The sequence below is a fragment of the Salmo salar genome, chromosome 29 (assembly GCF_965601325.2).
Source record: "Salmo salar chromosome 29, fSalSal1, whole genome shotgun sequence".
In the NCBI taxonomy this organism is placed as follows: Eukaryota; Metazoa; Chordata; class Actinopteri; order Salmoniformes; family Salmonidae; genus Salmo; species Salmo salar.
Window position 1 is genome coordinate 12,594,887 of NC_138319.1, and position 20,265 is coordinate 12,615,151.

At 43.9% G+C, this 20,265-nt stretch overlaps 1 protein-coding gene across 3 annotated transcripts in view; it reads right to left on the bottom strand.

Annotated features, from left to right (window-relative positions):
• The window catches only part of malrd1 (MAM and LDL receptor class A domain containing 1), a 114,106-nt gene that overhangs the window by 44,600 nt on the left and 49,241 nt on the right, over positions 1–20,265 (bottom strand). For all 3 annotated transcript variants that reach the window (XM_014180735.3, XM_045710658.2, XM_045710659.2), the window contains exons 17-21: positions 17,753–18,000; positions 15,657–15,836; positions 14,097–14,202; positions 6,466–6,711; positions 5,256–5,413 (exon numbers count right to left, since the gene is read on the bottom strand). In XM_014180735.3, the coding sequence (XP_014036210.2) occupies positions 5,256–5,413; positions 6,466–6,711; positions 14,097–14,202; positions 15,657–15,836; positions 17,753–18,000 (938 nt within the window). The remainder of the gene's footprint in view (positions 1–5,255; positions 5,414–6,465; positions 6,712–14,096; positions 14,203–15,656; positions 15,837–17,752; positions 18,001–20,265) is intronic.

The following is a 20,265-nucleotide window of genomic DNA, read 5'->3' on the forward strand; positions in this document are numbered from 1 at the left end:
AAACGGAGGTTTTGGATATAAAGAGGGAATTTATCGAACAAAACGAACATTTATTGGGTAATTGGGAGTCTTGTGAGTGTAACCATATGAAGATCAATAGGTAAGTGATTCATTTATCGCTATTTCTGACTTTTGTTACTCCTCTACTTGGCTGGTTACTGTTTGTAATGATTTGTCTGCTGGGCGCTGTTCTCAGATAATCGCATGGTTTGCTTTCGCTGTAAAGTCTTTTTGAAATCTGACATGGTGGCTGGATTAACAACAAGATAAGCTTTATTTTGATGTATTGCACTTGTGATTTTATGAAAGTTCAATATTTATACTGCACTTTACAGACCCATATGTGATTCCTGATCTGTGATGTGAATAATGTTGATCATCCCTTCTATCACTGCACGTGTACAGTCCCCTGTCCCCATATGTTTTTTTGTTAAGTGTCTATTGCTGTTTTTTACATCCTGTAATGGCTTTTTTATGATGCAAGGCACATTTCTGTGAAAACAGATTAAATTCTGTTATTTTAACTTATTACAGTCATCTACTGTAATCACAGAGATGACACCATTGCCAAAAATGTATGTTGTGGGGGTTTAAATAATTTCTAAACATCCATCCCCTTAGCAACCAACCTCTGACAACGCACATTTAGCTTCAGGCTCTGGTGCACTGGACTCCTAAGGTGCAGCTCAAAAGCACCCAATTCCCTGTATAGTGCACTACCTTTAACCAGGCACTATATACATGTAGGAAATAGGGTGCCATTTTGCTCTCATCGCCTGTAGCTCTCTCTCTTACACACTCACCATGCACCATGAGCTCTGTTACGCTAGCTAGTGTTACCGCAGGCAGTCCAGTTTCTTGCATAAGGCATTATCTGGGTTATTAGCATAACAGTCGCCTCCTTTATCAGGGGAAGCTTAATGAAATGCTAATTCCTGAAGGTGGGATACCACCCCTTGCTGCTAGAAGAGGGATAAGAGGCTTTGCTGAAATTTACATGATGACTTCCTGACCTGCTTTGCAAATTGCACAGAATGGTTCTTGCTGTGTGTACAAGCTCACACACACAGGGAACCATTCGTGAAAGCTAACACACACGCGCGTGCACGCTCACACACACGGTGTCAAGCACACAGTACCACGTGTACGCTAACGCACAGAACAGTGTGTGTGTTTGCGTGTGTATGCTCAACATGCATGTAGCTAAACAACAGAGTATCACACACACAGACACTCACAAACCTGCTGATCTAAAGCATTGTTTGCACCTTAACCTTGAGGACTACCTTGCCAAGTTTAATCATGTTTGAGAGTAAACAAACAATGCACAGCATGAAACAAGAGAACCCTACCATGGCAAAACGATTAAAAAAAACACACAGCAACAACTTGCAAGTCAAACGCACTGTCAAGAAAAAGAAAAATGAGGGTGGGTCAGCTTAACAGGCGAAGCTGGCAGGGGTGCTGGTGTACCCTCGGCCCAGATGGTGAGCTGGGTTTGCCCTGGTCTGGGAAACCCCCCCCCCTTGGAGGCTTGGAGCACTGGCATGGAGAATGATAGTTGTTTGCCCCCCATGGGCCTGTGCACTTTATAGGGAACAGGGTGCCATTTGGGACACAGACCATCTACGTGAGTCATCAGCAATGACATCCTATGGACATTGTACGCTTCAAAGTGAAAACAGATATATTTCTTGCTGCATTCTATGTAAATGCACATACAGTTGAAGTCGGAAGTTTACATACACTTAGGTTGGAATCATTAATACTCGTTTTTCAACCACTCCACAAATCTCTAGTTTTGGCAAGTCAGTTAAGACATCTACTTTGTACATGACACAAGTAATTTTTCCAACAATTGTTTACAGACAGATTATTTCACTTAATCACAATTCCAGTCGGTCAGAAGTTTACATACACTAAGTTGACTCTGCCTTTAAACAGCTTGGAAAATCCCTGAAAATGATGTCATGGCTTTAGAAGCTTTTGATAGACTAATTGACATCATTTGAGTCAATTGAAGTTGTACCTGTGGATGTATTTCAAGGCCTACCTTCAAACTCAGTGCCTCTTTGCTTGCCATCATGGGAAAATCAAAAGAAATCAGCCAAGACCTCAGAAAATAATTGCATACCACAACAAGTCTGGTTCATTATTGGGAGCAATTTCCAAAGGCCTGAAGGTACCACGTTCATCTGTACAAACAATAGTACACAAGTATAAACACCATGGGACCACGTAGCAGTCATACCAATCAGGAAGGAGACGCGTTCTGTCTCCTAGAGATGAACGTACTTTGGTGCGTAAAGTGCAAATCAATCCCAGAACAGCAGCAAAGGACCTTGTGAAGATGCTGGAGGTAACAGGTACAAAAGTATCTATATCCACAGTAAAACTAGACCTATATCGCATAACCTGAAAATCCGCTCAGCAAGGAAGAAACCATTGCTCCAAAACCGCCATAAAAAAGCCAGACTACGGTTTGCAACTGCAGATTATTATTTCACCTTTATTTAGCCAGGTAGGCTAGTTGAGAACAAGTTCTCATTTACAACTGCAACCTGGCCAAGATAAAGCAAAACAGTTCGACACATACAACAACAGAGTTACACATGGAATAAACAAACATAAATTCAGTAATACAATAGAAAAAGTATATATACAGTGTGTGCAAATGAGGTAGGATAAGGGAGGTAAGGCAATAAATAGGCCATGGTGGCGAAGTAATTACAATATCACAATTAAACACTGGAATGGTAGATGTGCAGAAGATGAATGTGCAAGTAGAGATACTGGGGTGCAAAAAAAAAAATACAGTATGGGGATGAGGTTGTTGGATGGGCTATTTACAGATGGGCTATGTACAGGTGCAGTGATCTGTGAGCTGCTCTGACAGCTGGTGCTTAAAGCTAGTGAGGGAGATATGAGTCTCCAGCTTCAGTGATTTTTGCAGTTCGTTCCAGTCATTTGCAGCAGAGAACTGGAAGGAAAGGCGGCCAAAGTAAGAATTGGCTTTGGGGGTGACCAGTGAGATATACCTGCTGGAGTGCGTGCTATGGGTGGCTGCCGCTATGGTGACCAGTGAGCTGAGATAAGGTGGGGCTTTACCTAGCAGAGACTTGTAGATGACCTGGAGCCAGTGGGTTTGGCGGCGAGTATGAAGCGAGGACCAGCCAACGAGAGCATACAGGTCGCAGTGGTGGGTAGTATATTGGGCTTTGGTGACAAAACGGATGGCACTGTGATACACTGCATCCAATTTGCTGAGTAGAGTGTTAGATGCTATTTTGTAAATGACATCGCGAAAGTCAAGGATTGGTAGGATGGTCAGTTTTATGAGGATATGTTTGGCAGCATGAGTGAAGGAGGATTTCTTGCGAAATAGGAAGCCGATTCTAGATTTAATTTTGGATTGGAGATGCTTAATGTGAGCCTGGAAGGAGAGTTTAAAGTCTAACCAGACATCTCGGTATTTGTAGTTGTCCACATATTCTAAGTCAGAACTGGGTAGGATAGATATAGGTCTATAGCAGTTTAGGTCTAGAGTGTCTCCCCCTTTGAAGAGGGGGATGACCGCAGCTGCTTTCCAATCTTTGGGAATCTCAGACGATACGAAAGAGAGGTTGAATAGGCTAGTAATAGGGGTTGCAACAATTTCGGCAGATCATTTTAGAAAGAGAGATTGTCTAGCCCGGCTGATTTGTAGGGGTCCAGATTTAGCAGCTCTTTCAGAACATCAGCTATCTGGATTTGGGTGAAGGAGAAATGGGGAGGCTTGGGCAAGTTGCTGTGGAGGGTGCAGGGCTGTTGACCGGGGTAGGGGTAGCCATGTGGAAAGCATGGCCAGCCGTAGAAAAATACTTATTGAAATTCTCAATTATCGTGGATTTATCGGTGGTGACAGTGTTTCCTAGCCTCAGTGCAGTGGGCAGCTGGGAAGAGGTGCTTTAATTCTCCATGGACTTTACAGTGTCCCAGAACCTTTTTGAGTTTGTGCTACAGGATGAAAATTTCTGCTTGAAAAAGCTAGCCTTAGCTTTCCTAACTGCCTGTGTATATTGGTTCCTAACTTCCCTGAAAAATTGCATATCACGGGGGCTATTCGATGCTAATGCAGAACGCCACAGGATGTTTTTGTGCTGGTCAAGGGCAGTCAGGTCTGGAGAGAACCATGGGCTATATCTGTTTCTGGTTCTACATTTTTTGAATGGGGCATGCTTATTTAAGATGGTAAGGAAGGCACTTTCAAAGAATAACCAGGCATCCTCTACTGACGGGGTGAGGTCAATACCCTTCCAAGATACCCGGGCCAGGTCGATTAGAAAGGCCTGCTCGCTGAAGTGTTTTAGGGAGCGTTTGACAGTGATGAGGGGTGGTCGTTTGACCGCAGACCCATTACGGATGCAGGCAATGAGGCAGTGATCGCTGAGATCTTGGTTGAAAACAGCAGAGGTGTATTTGGAGGGCAAATTGGTTAGGATGATATCTATGAGGGTGCCCGTGTTTACGGATTTGGGGTTGTACCTGGTGAGTTCATTGATAATTTGTGTGAGATTGAGGGCATCAAGCTTAGATTGTAGGATGGCCGGGGTGTTAAGCATGTCCCAAGTTAGGTCACCTAGCAGCACGAGCTCTGAAGATAGATGGGGGGCAATCAATTCACATATGGTGTCCAGGGCACAGCTGGGGGCAGAGGGTGGCCTATAACAAGCGTCAACGGTGAGAGGCTTGTTTCAAGAAAGTGAAAATTGGCTTAAGGACAACAAAGTCAAGGTATTGGAGCGGCCATCACAAAGCCCTGACCTTAATCCTATAGAACATTTGTGGGCAGAACTGAAATAGTGTGTGTGCGCAAGGAGGCCTACAAACCTGACTCAGTTACACCAGCTCTGTCAGGAGGAATGGGCCAAAATTCACCCAACTTATTGTGGGAAGCTTGTGGAAGGCTACCCGAAATGTTTGACCCAAGTTAAACAATTTAAAGGCAATGCTACCAAATACTAATTGAGTGTATGTAAACTTCTGACCCACTGGGAATGTGATGAAAGAAATAGAAGCTGAAATAAATCATTCTCCCTATTATTATTCTGACATTTCACATTCTTAAAATAAAGTGGTGATCCTAACTGACCTAAGACAGGGAATCTTTACTAGGATTAAATGTCAGAAATTATGAAAAACTGACTGCCGACTTCAACTGTATACTATTCCATATTATGTCCATACCTCAACAAGAAGTAAAATAACATTTGTACCTTGACCAGTAAGCGGATGGTGCCTGATGCTTTGTGGGAAATGTAGTACCAGAAGGTGAGCTTGCAGGTGGCACTGGACTCCTTCCACACAGAGCTCTTCATGTGAGCCTTATCACCTTTAAATCCCACTGGAGTAGCTTCCAAATAGACAAAATGACCTGGGTGAGAGAGAGAGAGAGTAAGAGGGAGAGAGAGAGAGAGAGAGGTGTGAAGCAGATTGATAGCCACCTCCTCAGACTGTTCTTGCTTCTGATGACAAATTACAGTGAGGTCATAGGGGTGCGAGGGAGAGTCATGGGGTGGCGATCACTGCAACTGCCCCTTGGTGCCTTCAGTGGTTGCCATTACAGAGGGCACATAAAAGTTTACCAAGTCAATGATAAAACCTCCAAAGTTAAAAAAAGAACATGCTGGACTCAACGTGAGTCAGTGATCTAAAACATTCAACAGACTGGAAGAGTCTAATCATTCATATATGTGGCTCTAAGTCAATTCAAAAGCTTCTCAAGATACTGCAGATGAATAGCCATTCAATACCTTGTCTGTGACACATAGAAGGAGATGCATCCCTAATGGCATCCTATCCTATTCTCTATATAGTGCAATACACTACTGACCAGAGCCCTATGTATGGAATGCACTTTATAAAGAATAGGGTGCCATTTGGGACACATCCATAGCGTTCATTCTGCTCAAATGTATTTCTCTATCAAAGTTGCTATGACGAAATTATGAATTTCCATTCCAGACACAGATGTTAAAATGCATAAATATTACGAATGTTCTTTTTCTTATCAATCCTCTCCATCTTGAGCCAAGAAATGTGATCCAACTATCTCATAAAATTCTGGGATATGGGTTTTAATTTACTCGCAGAGCAGGTAGGGAATGTAAAAAAGCTAACTTTTATCACTTCCTCAAATCAATTCAAGTATGTTATTGGACTCTATTCTATGTTTTCATGTTTGGTTCAGCAGATACAGTATGAAGAGAAAAATACATTGTTCGGTTATGGTGGGATAGAGAAATAGCCACCATGGCAAGAGGATGTTTTATTGTGCTCAGAGCTCCAAACTGTTCAGAGCCCCAAACATTGCAACTGTACCAAGTTTCATTTTTTTATAAAAAGTGGGGGGGAAATTCACATATCGCCTGAACTATAAGGGGAATTCACATAGAAATTGCAGAGAGAAATACACTAATACATTACCATGCTCATTCTTCAGAGTGTGGTCAAATGGAGGTCTTATGCCCTGGACCGAGCCCACACCCAATGACCAATCAAAGTTGTCAGCCAGGGAGCTCTTCCAACCACAGCGGCCATTCTCGAAAGAGCAGGAAGTCCCACAATCCTTTTCATCGGTGCCGTCGCCGCAAACGTCTATGAAGTCACAGCTCTTGTCTGGAAGGAAACACTGGCCGTTCTCACACTGCAGGTGGCCCAGAGGACAGGAGCCTAGGGAACACACACACACACTGATTATAATGCATAATGTATGCATGAGACAGACAGACAGACACACACTGATTATAATGCATAATACTTGCATGAGACAGACACACACACTGACCAAGGGAGAGGCCATGTACTGAGAATTACACAAAGTCAATCTATTGTATAGCATTCAGTGGCTTGCACATGAAGGCAAAGGGAAACTGCAGCAGTGTCAGGATCTGTGTGTGTAGCTAGCATGATTTTGGCATGCATTAGCTTCCTCATACATCATGTAGAGCAGAGGTCAGGGGTCAGCCATTAGGGAAGTGAAGCACCACTCAAATGAAAGAGGGTACGGTCAGGCTGCCCAGCACTAGGCCTGTGTCCCAAACGACACTCTATTCCCTATAAAGTGCAGTACTTTTGGGCCTTGGTCAAAAGTAGTGCACTATACTGTATAGGATATAGGGTGCCATTTGGGACACAAAGTGCTGTAGAAATGTTATGGATCATGCAGCCAAGAGACTAGGGTAATAAGCAGGACCAGTCTGGACAAAGGACCGTGAGATAGGAAATCAATGAAGTATTGAAATCAAAACAAATAGTGCACAACTAAAAGTCGTATCCATTCAGTGCACAAACAGCTGTGTGAATTCCCTGTGGATTTGGGTTGGCTCTGGTCTTAAGACCTAACAATCATCAGAAATACACTATATATATACACAAAAGTATGTGGACACCCGTTCAAATTAGTGGATTTTGCTATTTCAGCAACACCCGTTGCTGACAGCTGTAAAACATCGAGCACACCCATCCAATGTACAGGTGCAGGGCTATGTACAGGTGCAGTGATCTGTGAGCTGCTCTGACAGCTGGTGCTTAAAACTGGAGATTTTTGTAGTTCGTTCCAGTCATTGGCAGCAGAGAACTGGAAGGAGAGGCAGCCAAAGGAGGAATTGGCCCTGGGGGTGACCAATGAAATACACCTGCTGGAGCGCGTGCTACGGGTGGGTGCTGCTATGGTGACCAGCGAGCTGAGATAAGGCGGGACTTTACCTAGCAGGGTCTTGTAGATGTCCTGGAACCAGTGGGTTTGGCGTGGGTTTGGCGACGAGTATGAAGCGAGGGCCAACCAACGGGAGTGTACAGGTCGCAGTGGTGGGTAGTATATGGGGCTTTGGTGACAAAACGGATGGCACTGTGATAGACTGCATCCAATTTGTTGAGTTGGGTGTTGGAGGCTATTTTGTAAATGACATCACAGAAGTCGAGGATCGGTAGGATGGTCAGTTTTACGAGGGCATGTTTGGCAGCATGAGTGAAGGATGCTTTGTTGCGAAATAGGAAGCCAATTCTAGATTTAATTTTGGATTGGAGATGTTTGATGTGAGTCTGGAAGGAGAGTTTACACTCTAACCAGACACCTAGGTATTTGTAGTTGTCCACATATTCTAAGTCAGAACCGTCCAGAGAAGTGATGCTGGGTGGGCAGGTGTAGGCAGCGGTCGGTTGATGAGCATGCATTTAGTTTTACTTGTATTTAGGAGCAGTTGGAGGCTACGGAAGGAGAGTTGTATAGCATTGAAGCTCGTCTGGAGGGTAGTTAACACAGTGTCCAAAGAAGGGCCAGAAGTATACAGAATGGTGTCGTCTGCGTAGAGGTGGATCAGAAACTCACCAGCAGCAAGAGCGACATCATTGATGTATACAGAGAAAAGAGTTGGCCCAAGAATTGAACCCTGTGGCACCCCCATAGAGACTGCCAGAGGCCCAGACAACAGACCCTCCGATTTGACACACTGAACTCTATCGGAAAAGTAGTTGGTGAACAGGGCGAGGCAATCATTTGAGAAACCGAGGCTGTTGAGTCTGCTGATGAGGATGTGGTGAGTCGAAAGCCTTGGCCAGGTCAATGAATACGGCTGCACAGTATTGTTTCTTATCGATGGCGGTTAAGATATCGTTTAGGACCTTGAGCGTGGCTGAGGTGCACCCATGACCAGCTCTGAAACCAGATTGCATAGTGGAGAAGGTACAGTTCGGATTCGAAATGGTCGGTAATCTGTTTGTTAACCTTAGAAAGGCAGGGTAGGATAGATATAGGTCTGTAGTAGTTTGGGTCAAGAGTGTGTCCCCCTTTGAAGAGGGGGATGACCGCAGCTGCTTTCCAATCTCAGATGACACGAAAGAGAGGTTGAACAGGCTAGTAATAGGGGTTGCAACAATTTCGGCAGATAATTTAAGAAAGAAAGGGTCCAGATTGTCTAGACCGGCTGATTTGTAGGGGTCCAGATTTTGCAGCTCTTTCAGAACATTTGGGAGAAGGAGAAATGGGGAAGGCTTGGGCGAGTTGCTGTGGGGGGTGCAGTGCTGTTGACCGGGGTATGGGTAGCCAGGTGGAAAGCATGGCCAGCCGTAGAAAAATACTTCTTGAAATTCTCAATTATCGTGGATTTATCAGTGGTGATAGAGTTTCCTAGCCTCAGTGCAGTGGGCAGCTGGGAGGAGGTACTCTTATTCTCCATGGACTTTACAGTGTCCCAGAACTTTTTTGAGTTTGTGTTGCAGGAAGCAAATTTCTGCTTGAAAAAGCTAGCCTTGGCTTTTCTAACTGCCTGTGTATATTGGTTTCTAACTTCCCTAAAAAGTTGCATATCACGGGGGCTGTTCGATGCTAATGCAGAACGCCACAGGATGTTTTTGTGCTGGTTAAGGGTAGTCAGGTCTGGAGAGAACCAAGGGCTATATCTGTTCCTAGTTCTACATTTCTTGAATGGGGCATGCCTATTTAAGATGGTGAGGAAGGCATTTTTAAAGAATAACGAGGCATCCTCTATTGACGAGATGAGGTCAATATCCTTCCAGGACACCCGGGCCAGGTCGATTAGAAAGGCCTGCTCGCTGAAGTGCTTCAGGGAGCGTTTGACAGTGATGAGTGGAGGTCATTTGACTGCTGACCCATTACGGATACAGGCAATGAGGCAGTGATCGCTGAGATCTTGGTTGAAAACAGCAGAGGTGTATTTAGAGGGCAAGTTGGTTAGGATGATATCTATGAGGGTTGGTGGAACCCAGGAGAACGCTACCTGCCTAAATCCATGGTGCCAACTGTAAAGTTTGTGGGAGGAGGATTTATGGTCTGGGGCTATTTTTCATGGTTCGGGCTAGGCCCCTTAGTTCCAGTGAAGGGAAATCTTCACGCTACAGCATACAATGACATTCTAGATGATTCTGTGCTTGCAACTTTGTGGCAACAGTTTGGGGAAGGCCCTGTTTCAGCATGACAATGCCCCCGTGCACAAAGCGAGGTCCATACAGAAATGGTTTGTCAAGATCGGTGTGGAAGAACTTGACTGGCCTGCCTAGAGCCCTGACCTCAACCCTATTGAACCCCTTTGGGATGAATTGGAATGCCGACTGCCAGGCCTAATCGCCCAACATCAGTGACCGACCTCACTAATGCGACCTGCAGTCCCCGCAGCAAATGTTCCAACATCTAGTGGAAAGCCTGGAGGCTGTTATAGCAACAAAGGGGGGGGGAGCAACTCCATATTAATGGCCATGATTTTGGAATGAGATGTTCGACGAGCAGGTGTCCACATACTTTTGGTAATGTAGAGTACATGCACACACACACAGAATGTATAAAAAGGCCCAAGGTGACAATAAAGAGGCAGTTGCTTTTAATTAATGCAGGTATTAAGATGGTGAGCTCACCTCTGCATGATCAGAACTTCACCTTCATAATGTCAGGCTAATGACATCTAGTGGAGTTCACAAAACTGTAAAATCCATACAATTTAGTCAAGCTATTCGTCGAAACGACATCAAGTGTCTCAGACTAGGAGTGCTGATCTAGTATCAGTTCCCCCCGTTTGTGCATGTAATGTTATTAATTGTGATCTAAAAGGCAAAGCTGATCCTGAATCGCAAAACAAGCAAAGAGACCTGAAAGGCCAAGAATTCAAATTGAATATAAAAAGTAAGCCAAGCAAGCAGACGATCTGAATGATACATTAGCCTCTCTTTCAGTCAGTGGCTTAGGAGGACAAAGGAGGGGAGAAGTAAGGCTTTGTATCAGAAGGAGGGGGAGTAGACGGCTGAGAAGAGGGGATGTGGGACTGGAATTGTGGCTGTATAGGAGCCAGGCATTCCAGTGGGGTCAGACTTGGAGTTTGGGAGTATTAGAGAGGCGTGATGATGCGTGATGAAGAGGGGTGGTCCCAGTAATTCAAGCAAAGAAAGGGGGATAAATCCCCTCTAATATTTTCTTCCACTTCTTCAGGTGCACAGGACCAGAAGGAATATGGTCCCACCACAGTGGCATGATGTGCATCCTATTCCCTATATAGTGTACTACTTTTGACCAGAGCCCAACCGTCAAAATTAGGGCATCACAAAGGGAATAGGGTGCAATTTGGGACCATACATGGATATGGAAAAACGGGAAACCATTTTGCCTCTCAAAGGTAACGAAGAAAGAGTTTGGTCTACCATGACAACCATTTCCATACATTCAAGTCATTTCAAATGTTGAAATTTGTTTCTGCCTTTGTACATAGCTGATTTTGTATTTGTATGATCTAGACCGGGGTTCAAATGGTAATAAATCATCATTTAAAATAATGTATATGTGCTTGATTGAGCTTGCCGGGCTTAATGGACCAAACAGAATAGTCCCAAAACTGCAAACCCTGCCCACTTAGCACTCCAAGCATGATAGAGCAAACGCTCAAAGTATTTGAAAGATTTAAAATAGTTTTTGAACCCAGGTCTGATATGTTCTATCATAACAGCAAAGCCAAACTCTGTTTATTCCCCCATTCACCTCTATCGCCACCTCTCCCACCCTCTGCATGAAAGACTGAATGTTAGTGCAGATTATACCGAGGATTAATGGACTTTTATATGATGATCATTATGGGATATGATGGCTCAGGAGCCTGTACATTAAAAGTGGATCTAATTTAGTTGATGCCATTCCATTCACTCCATTCTAGCCATTATTATGAGCTGTCCTCCCCTCAGCAGCCTCCACTGGTACTGTAATGACCCACTGCCCTTCGACCCCATATACTCACCCTGGGTAGGATATTGTCCCCTGGTGGATTGGGGAGTATACGAATCTGTGGATTCTGTGTTTATTGCCTGATGGGTTGTGTGTTACTGACAACATGATCCATAACCATCACAGGGCAACCACATCCAGACTCTCAACAATCTTACGGTAATGACCTGTTACAGTCATGAATCTCTTCTTGTATCAGCTGCCGTCACACTGCTGTCTGATTACATTTGTCCCACATGGCTTTCCATCACTTTGACTCATTCCCTCTCATCTGAATAGACTGTCTTTCATCTCCCTGTCCTCCTCAACAACAGGCCCATTCTCCACCGTTTTTGATGTGATTAGTCCATGGTCGTTACATATCATTATATATCATAAGCTACATATTAAATGACAACATAGGGTCCATAGGGCCCTGGTCAAAAATAGTACAATATATAGGGAATAGAGTACCATTTGGGAGACAGCCATACTGTAGCATCTCATAAAAGGCATGGATTCTACATTTGAGCTTGATTTATCTGAGACTGTAGCTCAGTTGGTAGAGCATGGTGTTTGCAACGCCAGGGTTGTGGGTTCGATTCCCATGGGGGGCCAGCACAGAAAAAAAAAAAAAAAAAAAAATTATGAAATGTATGCATTCACTACTGTAAGTCGCTCTGGATAAGAGCGTCTGCTAAATGACTAAAATGTAAATGTAATTGCTCAAATGTTTTCTGATGCTATCACGTTCTTTCTGAGGAAGGGGGGAGAGGAGGAAGAGCGAAAACAAGTTCAGCCGCATTTCATTCACCATAGAAAATTGATTAAAAAAGGAAGAAGAGAGAAAGCCAGGTCGACCTTGCTTGCCTGGTGATAGGATTTATTTTGTAATTGATCTAGGAGATTGTGGGGCTGCCGTCCTTGGGATTGACTCGTTCCAAATGGAATAATAATGTTGGGGTAATGATGGTAGAAGGACGAGTGGCCTCGTCTTCGAATGCACGCACACCAACCATCTGTATCTCTCCCTTAGATCTTCCCCTCCTCTCTGTTGCTTGTATCTCATTTTGTTTTATTAGACATTTGACTACATTGTGTTATTCTGACTATATTACACAGTATTAACAGTCCGTATTCCCTTTCCAGTGCTATCAATGACCAAGGAATATAATATACAAGTGTGTTTAACATAAAAAGTCCAGTGAGAGGACTAAAGTGTACTGCCATTGGTCTGGCCAAAATAATATTTCATGTAAGAGAAAAGACAGCCATTTTCTCAACTATATCCGTCAAAGCCATTTTGGCATAGCCTTCTCTCTCCATTGCAGGGGTTTCTTAAATTATGGGTTTGCATATAGTTCCATTTGGGAGACACAAATGATTTTGTTTTCTTGGTGGGGGATGACATAACGCACAAGTGTTTGTGAACCGCAAACTCCGACTGACATAAGGATAACCCCAAAACAAGTGTAACATTTCAGCAAACGCAAATGCACGCACAGCAATTGTCAAAAGAGAGAGCAAGCTGGATATCAACATATCATTACCAACATCCTCATATTCACACTGACTCCCGCCGACTCCCGCTGACTCCCATTGGGCTGAGACTCCATTAAAGTCATGTGATGACTCATTAATGCCCCTGCCTGTTGGCAGACTCACAGCAGGCTAGGTTGCATTCTCAAACACATTCTGTGGCTGTGAGTAAGTCAGAGAGAGAGAGAGAGAAAGGAAGAAAGAAAGAGATATAGAAGCACACAACAGGACTATTGTGTATAAGGCCCCTATAGTCCAGCCCAGCAGATCACTAGGGGTCCCTTAAAGAGGCCACACACAAAGCCTTCCCCATCCCCTCAAAACCCTCCTCTTCTCTCCCTCTCTTCCTCTCCGACACCCAATACAACAGTAAGCTATACATTAGAAAGGGCAATTATAGCTGCTATGCACCACTGTGACAATGGGGCTAAATCAGTTCACGTTGTTGTCCCTTTCTCTCGTCTCTCTCAAGGGTTGGCTCGTAAAGAACAGGAAGAATGCAGAGGAAACGTACAATCATCTGAATGAAGACCAAGCCGTTCTTTATTCACTGACTGATACTGCTTGGTTCACTCAGTCATTTATGCCCACAAAACCATGACTAATGTCTCAAATTAAACCCTATTCCCTAAATAATGTACTACTTAGTTCTTTCTTCTCCTTCTATCCTTCATCTGCGCTAATGCGAAAAAACTGAACAGGCCAAAGTCAATTCCCAGTGGGTAGGTTTTCAGACTTTAATGAAGGAGAGGAAACAAGGAGACGAGGAGGTCACTTAAGACTATTGAGATGCACCCGGGGTGACATCATGACATCATACCTGATGGGGGTGGAGTCTCCAGTGCTTCTGACATAGATGAGAGCAGGCAGCCTGGTGAGAAGGTGATGTCATCCAGACAGATGTCCCCCTTGGCGTTGTGGCCCACCTTAGGATATAATAAAATAGCATAATTGTTCCACAGGGAACTTTAGTTGTGGCAAGTCGGATAAGATAAAGATAGTAAACATATACAGTGCCGTGAAAAAGTGCTTGCCACCTTTCTAATGGGTCCCATTATGCCTGGTGAATACCAAACACTGCATTCCACGGCAAGAACCTCATACCAACGGTCAAGCATGTCCCCAGTCTGCTGTCCCAACTTGCTTCAAGATGTCCACCATTGTTCCTGTACCCAAGAAAGCCAAGGTAACTGAACTAAATGACTATCGCCCTGTAGCACTCACTACTGTCATCATGAATTGCTTTGAGAGGCTAGTTAAGGATCATACTTTACCTGACACACTAGACCCACTTAAATTTGCTTACATCCCCAATAGATCCACAGACGATGCAATCGCCATTGCACTGCACACTCCCATCTGGACAAGAGGAATACCTATGCAAGAATGCTGTTCATTGACTATAGCTCAGCCTTTCAGTACCCTCCAAGCGCATCATCAAGCTTGGGGCCCTGGGTCTGAAACCCGCCCTGTGCAACTGGGTCCTGGACTTCCTGACAGGCCGCCCCCAGGAGGTGAAGGTAGGAAGAAAAAAAAAAAACTCCACTTCACTGATCCTCAACACAGGGCCCCACAAGGGTGCGTACTCATCTGCTAAATATGTGTATGTGACCAATAACATTTGATTTGATAGTGTGATGGTTTGGGGATGCTTTTTTTTGCCTCAGGACCTGGACAACTTGCCTTAATAGAAGGAACCATGAATTCTCTGCTCTGTATCAGAGAATTCGACAGGAGAATGTCAGGCCATCCATCTGTGAGCTGAAGCGCAGCTGAGTCATGCAGCAAGACAATGATCCAAAACACAATCAAGTCTACATGAAAATGGCTAAAAAGCATTTTAAGTTTTGGAATGGCCTAGTCAAAGTCCAGACCAATCCCAATTATGATGTTGTGGCAGGACTTGAAACGAGCAGCTCATGCTTGAAACCCCACAAATGTCGCTGAGTTAAAGCAGTTCTGCATGTAAAAGCGGGCCAAAATTCCTCCACAGCGATGTGAGAGACCAATCAACAACTACAAGAAGCATTTGGTTGCAGTCATTACAGCTAAAGGTGGCACAACCAGTTACTGAGTGTAAAGGGGCAATTACTTTTTCACATAGGGGAATTGGGTGTTGCTTAACTTTGCTAATTAAATAAAGAAAGAATAAATAATGTTGAATTCTTTGTAAACTCAGGTTCCCTTTATCTAATATTAGGTTTTGGTTGAAGATCTGATAACATTCAGTATAAAAAAATATGCAAAAATAGAGAAAATCAGAAAGCGGGCAAATACTTTTTCATGGCACAGTAACAGCAACATTCGCAGATACAAATGCTATGCCAGATGTGCACAAGATGAACATAAGTCACAAGAATTCAATAAAAATGTTCATCACCTTGCCCTCGAACGTGACCCGGAAGTCTTCCTGAGAGGTCAGCTGGATGTCCCTCCTCTGCCAGTAGTTTCCCTGGTCTCCAGTCAGGTTGAGGAGGAGCTGGTGACCTGAGGAGCTGGTGACCTGGAACACGTTCAGCGTTCCAAAGCCGTCTCCAGACATGTGTAGGTAGAAGCGGATCTGGAGAAGGGACGGGACAAACACACAAGAAAGTGACAAACATAATGAAGTCATGCAAGTGTAGCCAAGTTTAATTGGTTAAACTAACTTCATCTTAAAATCTGTACCATAAAATTTCTAGCTGGATAAGGACAGACAGTCTGAGAAATACCATGATATTTAAGCAATGACAGACTTTCCTCCACTCATTAAAGTGAAGTTGATATACCCCTGACTTGTAAAGGACCAAAAGGCTCCTTAACAGCTTCTACCCCCAAGCCATAAGACTGCTGAACAATTAACACTGACCCCCTCCCCCTCCATTCTTTTTGTACACTGCTGCTACTCGCTGTTTATCATCTATTCATAGTCACTTCACCCCTACCTACATGTACAAATTACCTCAACTAACCTGTAGCCCCGCACACTGACTCGGTACCGGTACCCCCTGTATATAGCCTCGTTATTGCTTTGTTATTGTGTTACTTTTATATATTTTTTTACTTTAGTTTATTTGGTAAATATTTTCTTAACCTCTTCTTGAACTGCACTATTGGTTAAGGGTTTGTAAGTAAGCATTTCACGGTAAGGTCTACACTTGTTGTATTCGGCGCATGTGACAAATACAGTGTGATTTGATTCAGTAAATCTGATCAAAGTAACAAGCACCTGAGTCTCATGCTTTCTGCATTACCGTTGACTTTTCACTGCAACACTCTTATTATGATAATTCGTGTCACCTCCCCATAGACCATGAAAGCAAGAGGTCTATCTATATAAAAAAAAAAAAGGTCATTTGTTGTGAACCAAAATGGTCATCACCGTAGCTCCATTCATTTCCTTCAATTTCCCCTATTCATTAGGGCTAGCCCACAATGTCAGCCACACAAACGCAGTGCTACGGAGTTCCACAGGGGTTTTCTACCAAATGCAACTAGATGCAGAGGGAGGGCGGGAGGCAGTGAGAAGACTAAAACCACCGCTTCTTCTCTCCTCCCTCTCTTCCCCTTCTCTCCTCGCTCTGTTTAATTGGCGCCTGTCAGCTGCGTGTGTGATTGGTCGGCAGGTCCGGCCCGAGATGAGACAGACACAGTTCCATACAAACGAGGCACTCAATCAGAACGCTGGCCTCAGACAGACTGACTGATGTGAGCTCAGTCAGAGAGAGACGAGAGATGGCCCCTGGGCTCACCCACGTCACTGGCTGATCTCGTCACACACAGAGGGAGGAGACATCGACTGACCCAGTCCTTTATACATATTTCCCCCAATTCTGCTTCATAATCTACCTAAACCTCCTCCCTTAATCTGTCTGTAGGTTTGTATGGTGGATTACACCATCACACTGAATTTGACTTAAAAACAAATAAACCAAATCATTACACACCGTATAACCCTCACTTATGGACCCTTTGTTTATTTCTCCCTTATTTTACCAGGTAAATTGACTGAGAACACATTCGCATTTACAGCAACGACCTGGGGAATAGTTATAGGGGCGAGGAGGGGGGATGAATGAGCCAATTTGAAGTTGGGGATAATTAGGTGGCCATGATGGCATGATGGCCAGATTGGGAATTTAGCCAGGGCCCTGGGGTTATCACCTCTATTCTTACAATAAGTGACTTGGGATCTTTAGTGACCATAGAGAGTCAGGACACCCGTTTGACGTTGAATCCGAAAGACGGCACCCGACACAGGACAATGTCCCCCATCACCGCCCTGGGGCATTGGGATATTTTTTGGGGGAAGGAAAGAGTGCCTCCTACTGGCCCTCCAAAACCACTTCCAGCAGCATCTGGTCTCCCATCCAGGGACCGACCAGGACCAACCCTTGTGTCCATGTATTGATCAGATGACCCTTTTATCTCGACCCAGTAACACCCACATGGCTTCCGAACTGTTATCTACAGTCTCTGCCCTGACCTTTGCCTGACCTTGCACTGCTTGCTCCTGCGGCTGAGGAGGGGTCCTGAGATTCTAGCGGCGTCTCCGGTTGCCTGGGGGAAAGAGCTCTCTACATAGAGGTAGTGGCCAGATGGGTCCCGCAGGGTGTGGTCAGTAGATGGACCTGTGCCAGCGGTCGGTGTGCTGCCCGCTTTGATAAGCCAATCGAAATTGTCCTGCCGGCACTGGCGCCAGGAGCAGAGGTCAAACTCAAAGTTGCAGTGTCCGCTGAAGCCCTCTGTAAGAGAGCGAGAGAGGACGAGAGCTTAATTAGTCATTAGTATACTCACCATGACATACTGTGGACAGTGGCACATTTGTTGTTGTTTTGGCTCTATATTCCATCACTTTGGATTTGAAATGAGAATGACTATGAGGTTAAAGTGCAGACTGTCAGATTTATTTTGAGGGTATTTTCATCCATATCGGGTGAACTGTTTTGTAAATGACACCTTTTGTACATTGTCCATTTTAGGGGAATAAAAGTATTGGGACAAATTCACTTATGTGTATTAAAGTAGTCAAAAGTTTAGTGTTTGGTCCCATATTCCTAGCATGCAACGATCATACCACCACCCCCCCTGTTATTGTAATGGTGAGAGGTTAGCATGTCTTTGGGTATGATATTTGTGCGTCTGTATGGTTGAGGATACCCTCAATAGCAATGGTGTGTTTTCATGGATGCCAAGGGAAGCCAGGCTATTTGACCAATAAAACATTTTAAATTATAAAATAAATGTATTACATTTACATTTACATTTTAGTCATTTAGCAGACGCTCTTATCCAGAGCGACTTACAGTAGTGAATACATTTCATACATTTTATTTATTTTTCCCCGTACTTTCGTATCTTTCGTCTCTTTCTGTTTTCATAATTTCTTTCAATTCGCAAGTGGCTGAATCTCACTGGAGAAATCATCCAAGCGAGGGAAACAGCGCCCCTCTGTCTCACTATGTGTAGCCCATCTATCTGATGCTGACTGGACCAAAAGAGTATAACATGTTGCCGCCGTAGCATTTGATTGATTAATGTCAGCAAGCATTTGGCCTCCCATGATAAAGACATTCTGAAAGAATTAGCCAATCAGCGTGGAGCTGAGCTCAACTGTGGGTTGTCCTGATGCAGCAAAACGCCCCCCAAGGGAGGCCAGTTTGGATATGGCTTCAAACCAATCAATTCATTTCCGAAGCAAAACAACATTTTCAGAAAAACTTGTCTGTTTCTGGTCTGCTTGTGTTGATGTCCTGCAGCAGCCCTTTCCTAAGCCATGGATGGAGATGGGGATTTGGACTTGTGGTTTTGACTTAATTCTCTGTACAGGCCAATGAATATGATGGCGATTCTGATCTGACAATAAATGTATATATTGTGCCACTGACCTGAGACAATTGAAGTTCAATATGTAGCCTAGACATTGCCTAGTAAGTGCACGCTAACTACCTAGCTAACTTACCTGATTCATTGTTGCCCATGCGAGGAAGTTAGGCCAGCAAGCATTTTAGCTAGGTAGCCTATTACAACCAAAAAGTGTACTGTATGACGGAGCCATAGACAGTTTTGCCAACATGAAAGAGGAGGATGGCATTGGCATTCAACTAGTCTACAAGTAGGGTGAGTAAAAAAAACGCTTTACTTGTGCAAACACGCACAGACAGAAATCAGTACCATGGACAGCCACATGATTTTAAGCAGCATTAATTGGACTAAATAGTTGTAGGTATCTTTAAGTTTGTTTTCAGTGTATTAAACTAAGCATATATAGCCACGTTTGATGATGTTTAAATGTTTAAGTTGAAATGGTGCTGGAATAGCTGAGGCAGTCCCCCTGTTGTCTTTGTGCTGACTTGCGGTAACTCTGTGGTTGTAAATCAGTAGTTGTTTAGTAAACTGTCGTAAACATTAACTTACTTGACCATGCTGCAGATTACATAACTGTTTGTAATATGCAATATTTGGTTTGTGGACTTCAACTGACACATATCACGGTGTCATATGAACGAATGGGTTATAGAGCTTCTACACCTGCATTGCTTGCTGTTTGGGGTTTTAGGCTGGGTTTCTGTACAGCCCTTTGAGGTATCAGCTGATGTAGAGCAAACGCCACAATTATCACAACAAAGGTTGTAATATGGCTTTTTTACTGGCTTGGCTTCCTCAAGAGATTTTACTCACGTACCGCTACCGCTCAAATGAAAGCTGACAGTCTGCACTTTAACCTCATAGTCATTGTATCATCTCAAACCCAAAGCGCTGGAGTACAGAGGCCAAACAGCAACAACAAAAAAAGCACTGTCCAAATACTTTTGTAGCTCACTGTATATTCACCCACTCAAAAAACAGCCTAAAGTTATTCGAATTTATCACTATACTTTTAACTACGTCAAAGTAGCCTCGCAAACCCGACCCTAGGCAAGAGCAATGTATGCCGTAGCATTGGATACAATGTGGGAGGCAACTGTCTGCCTAGGGAGACTAATCTAATAGCACTACCACATTCCAAT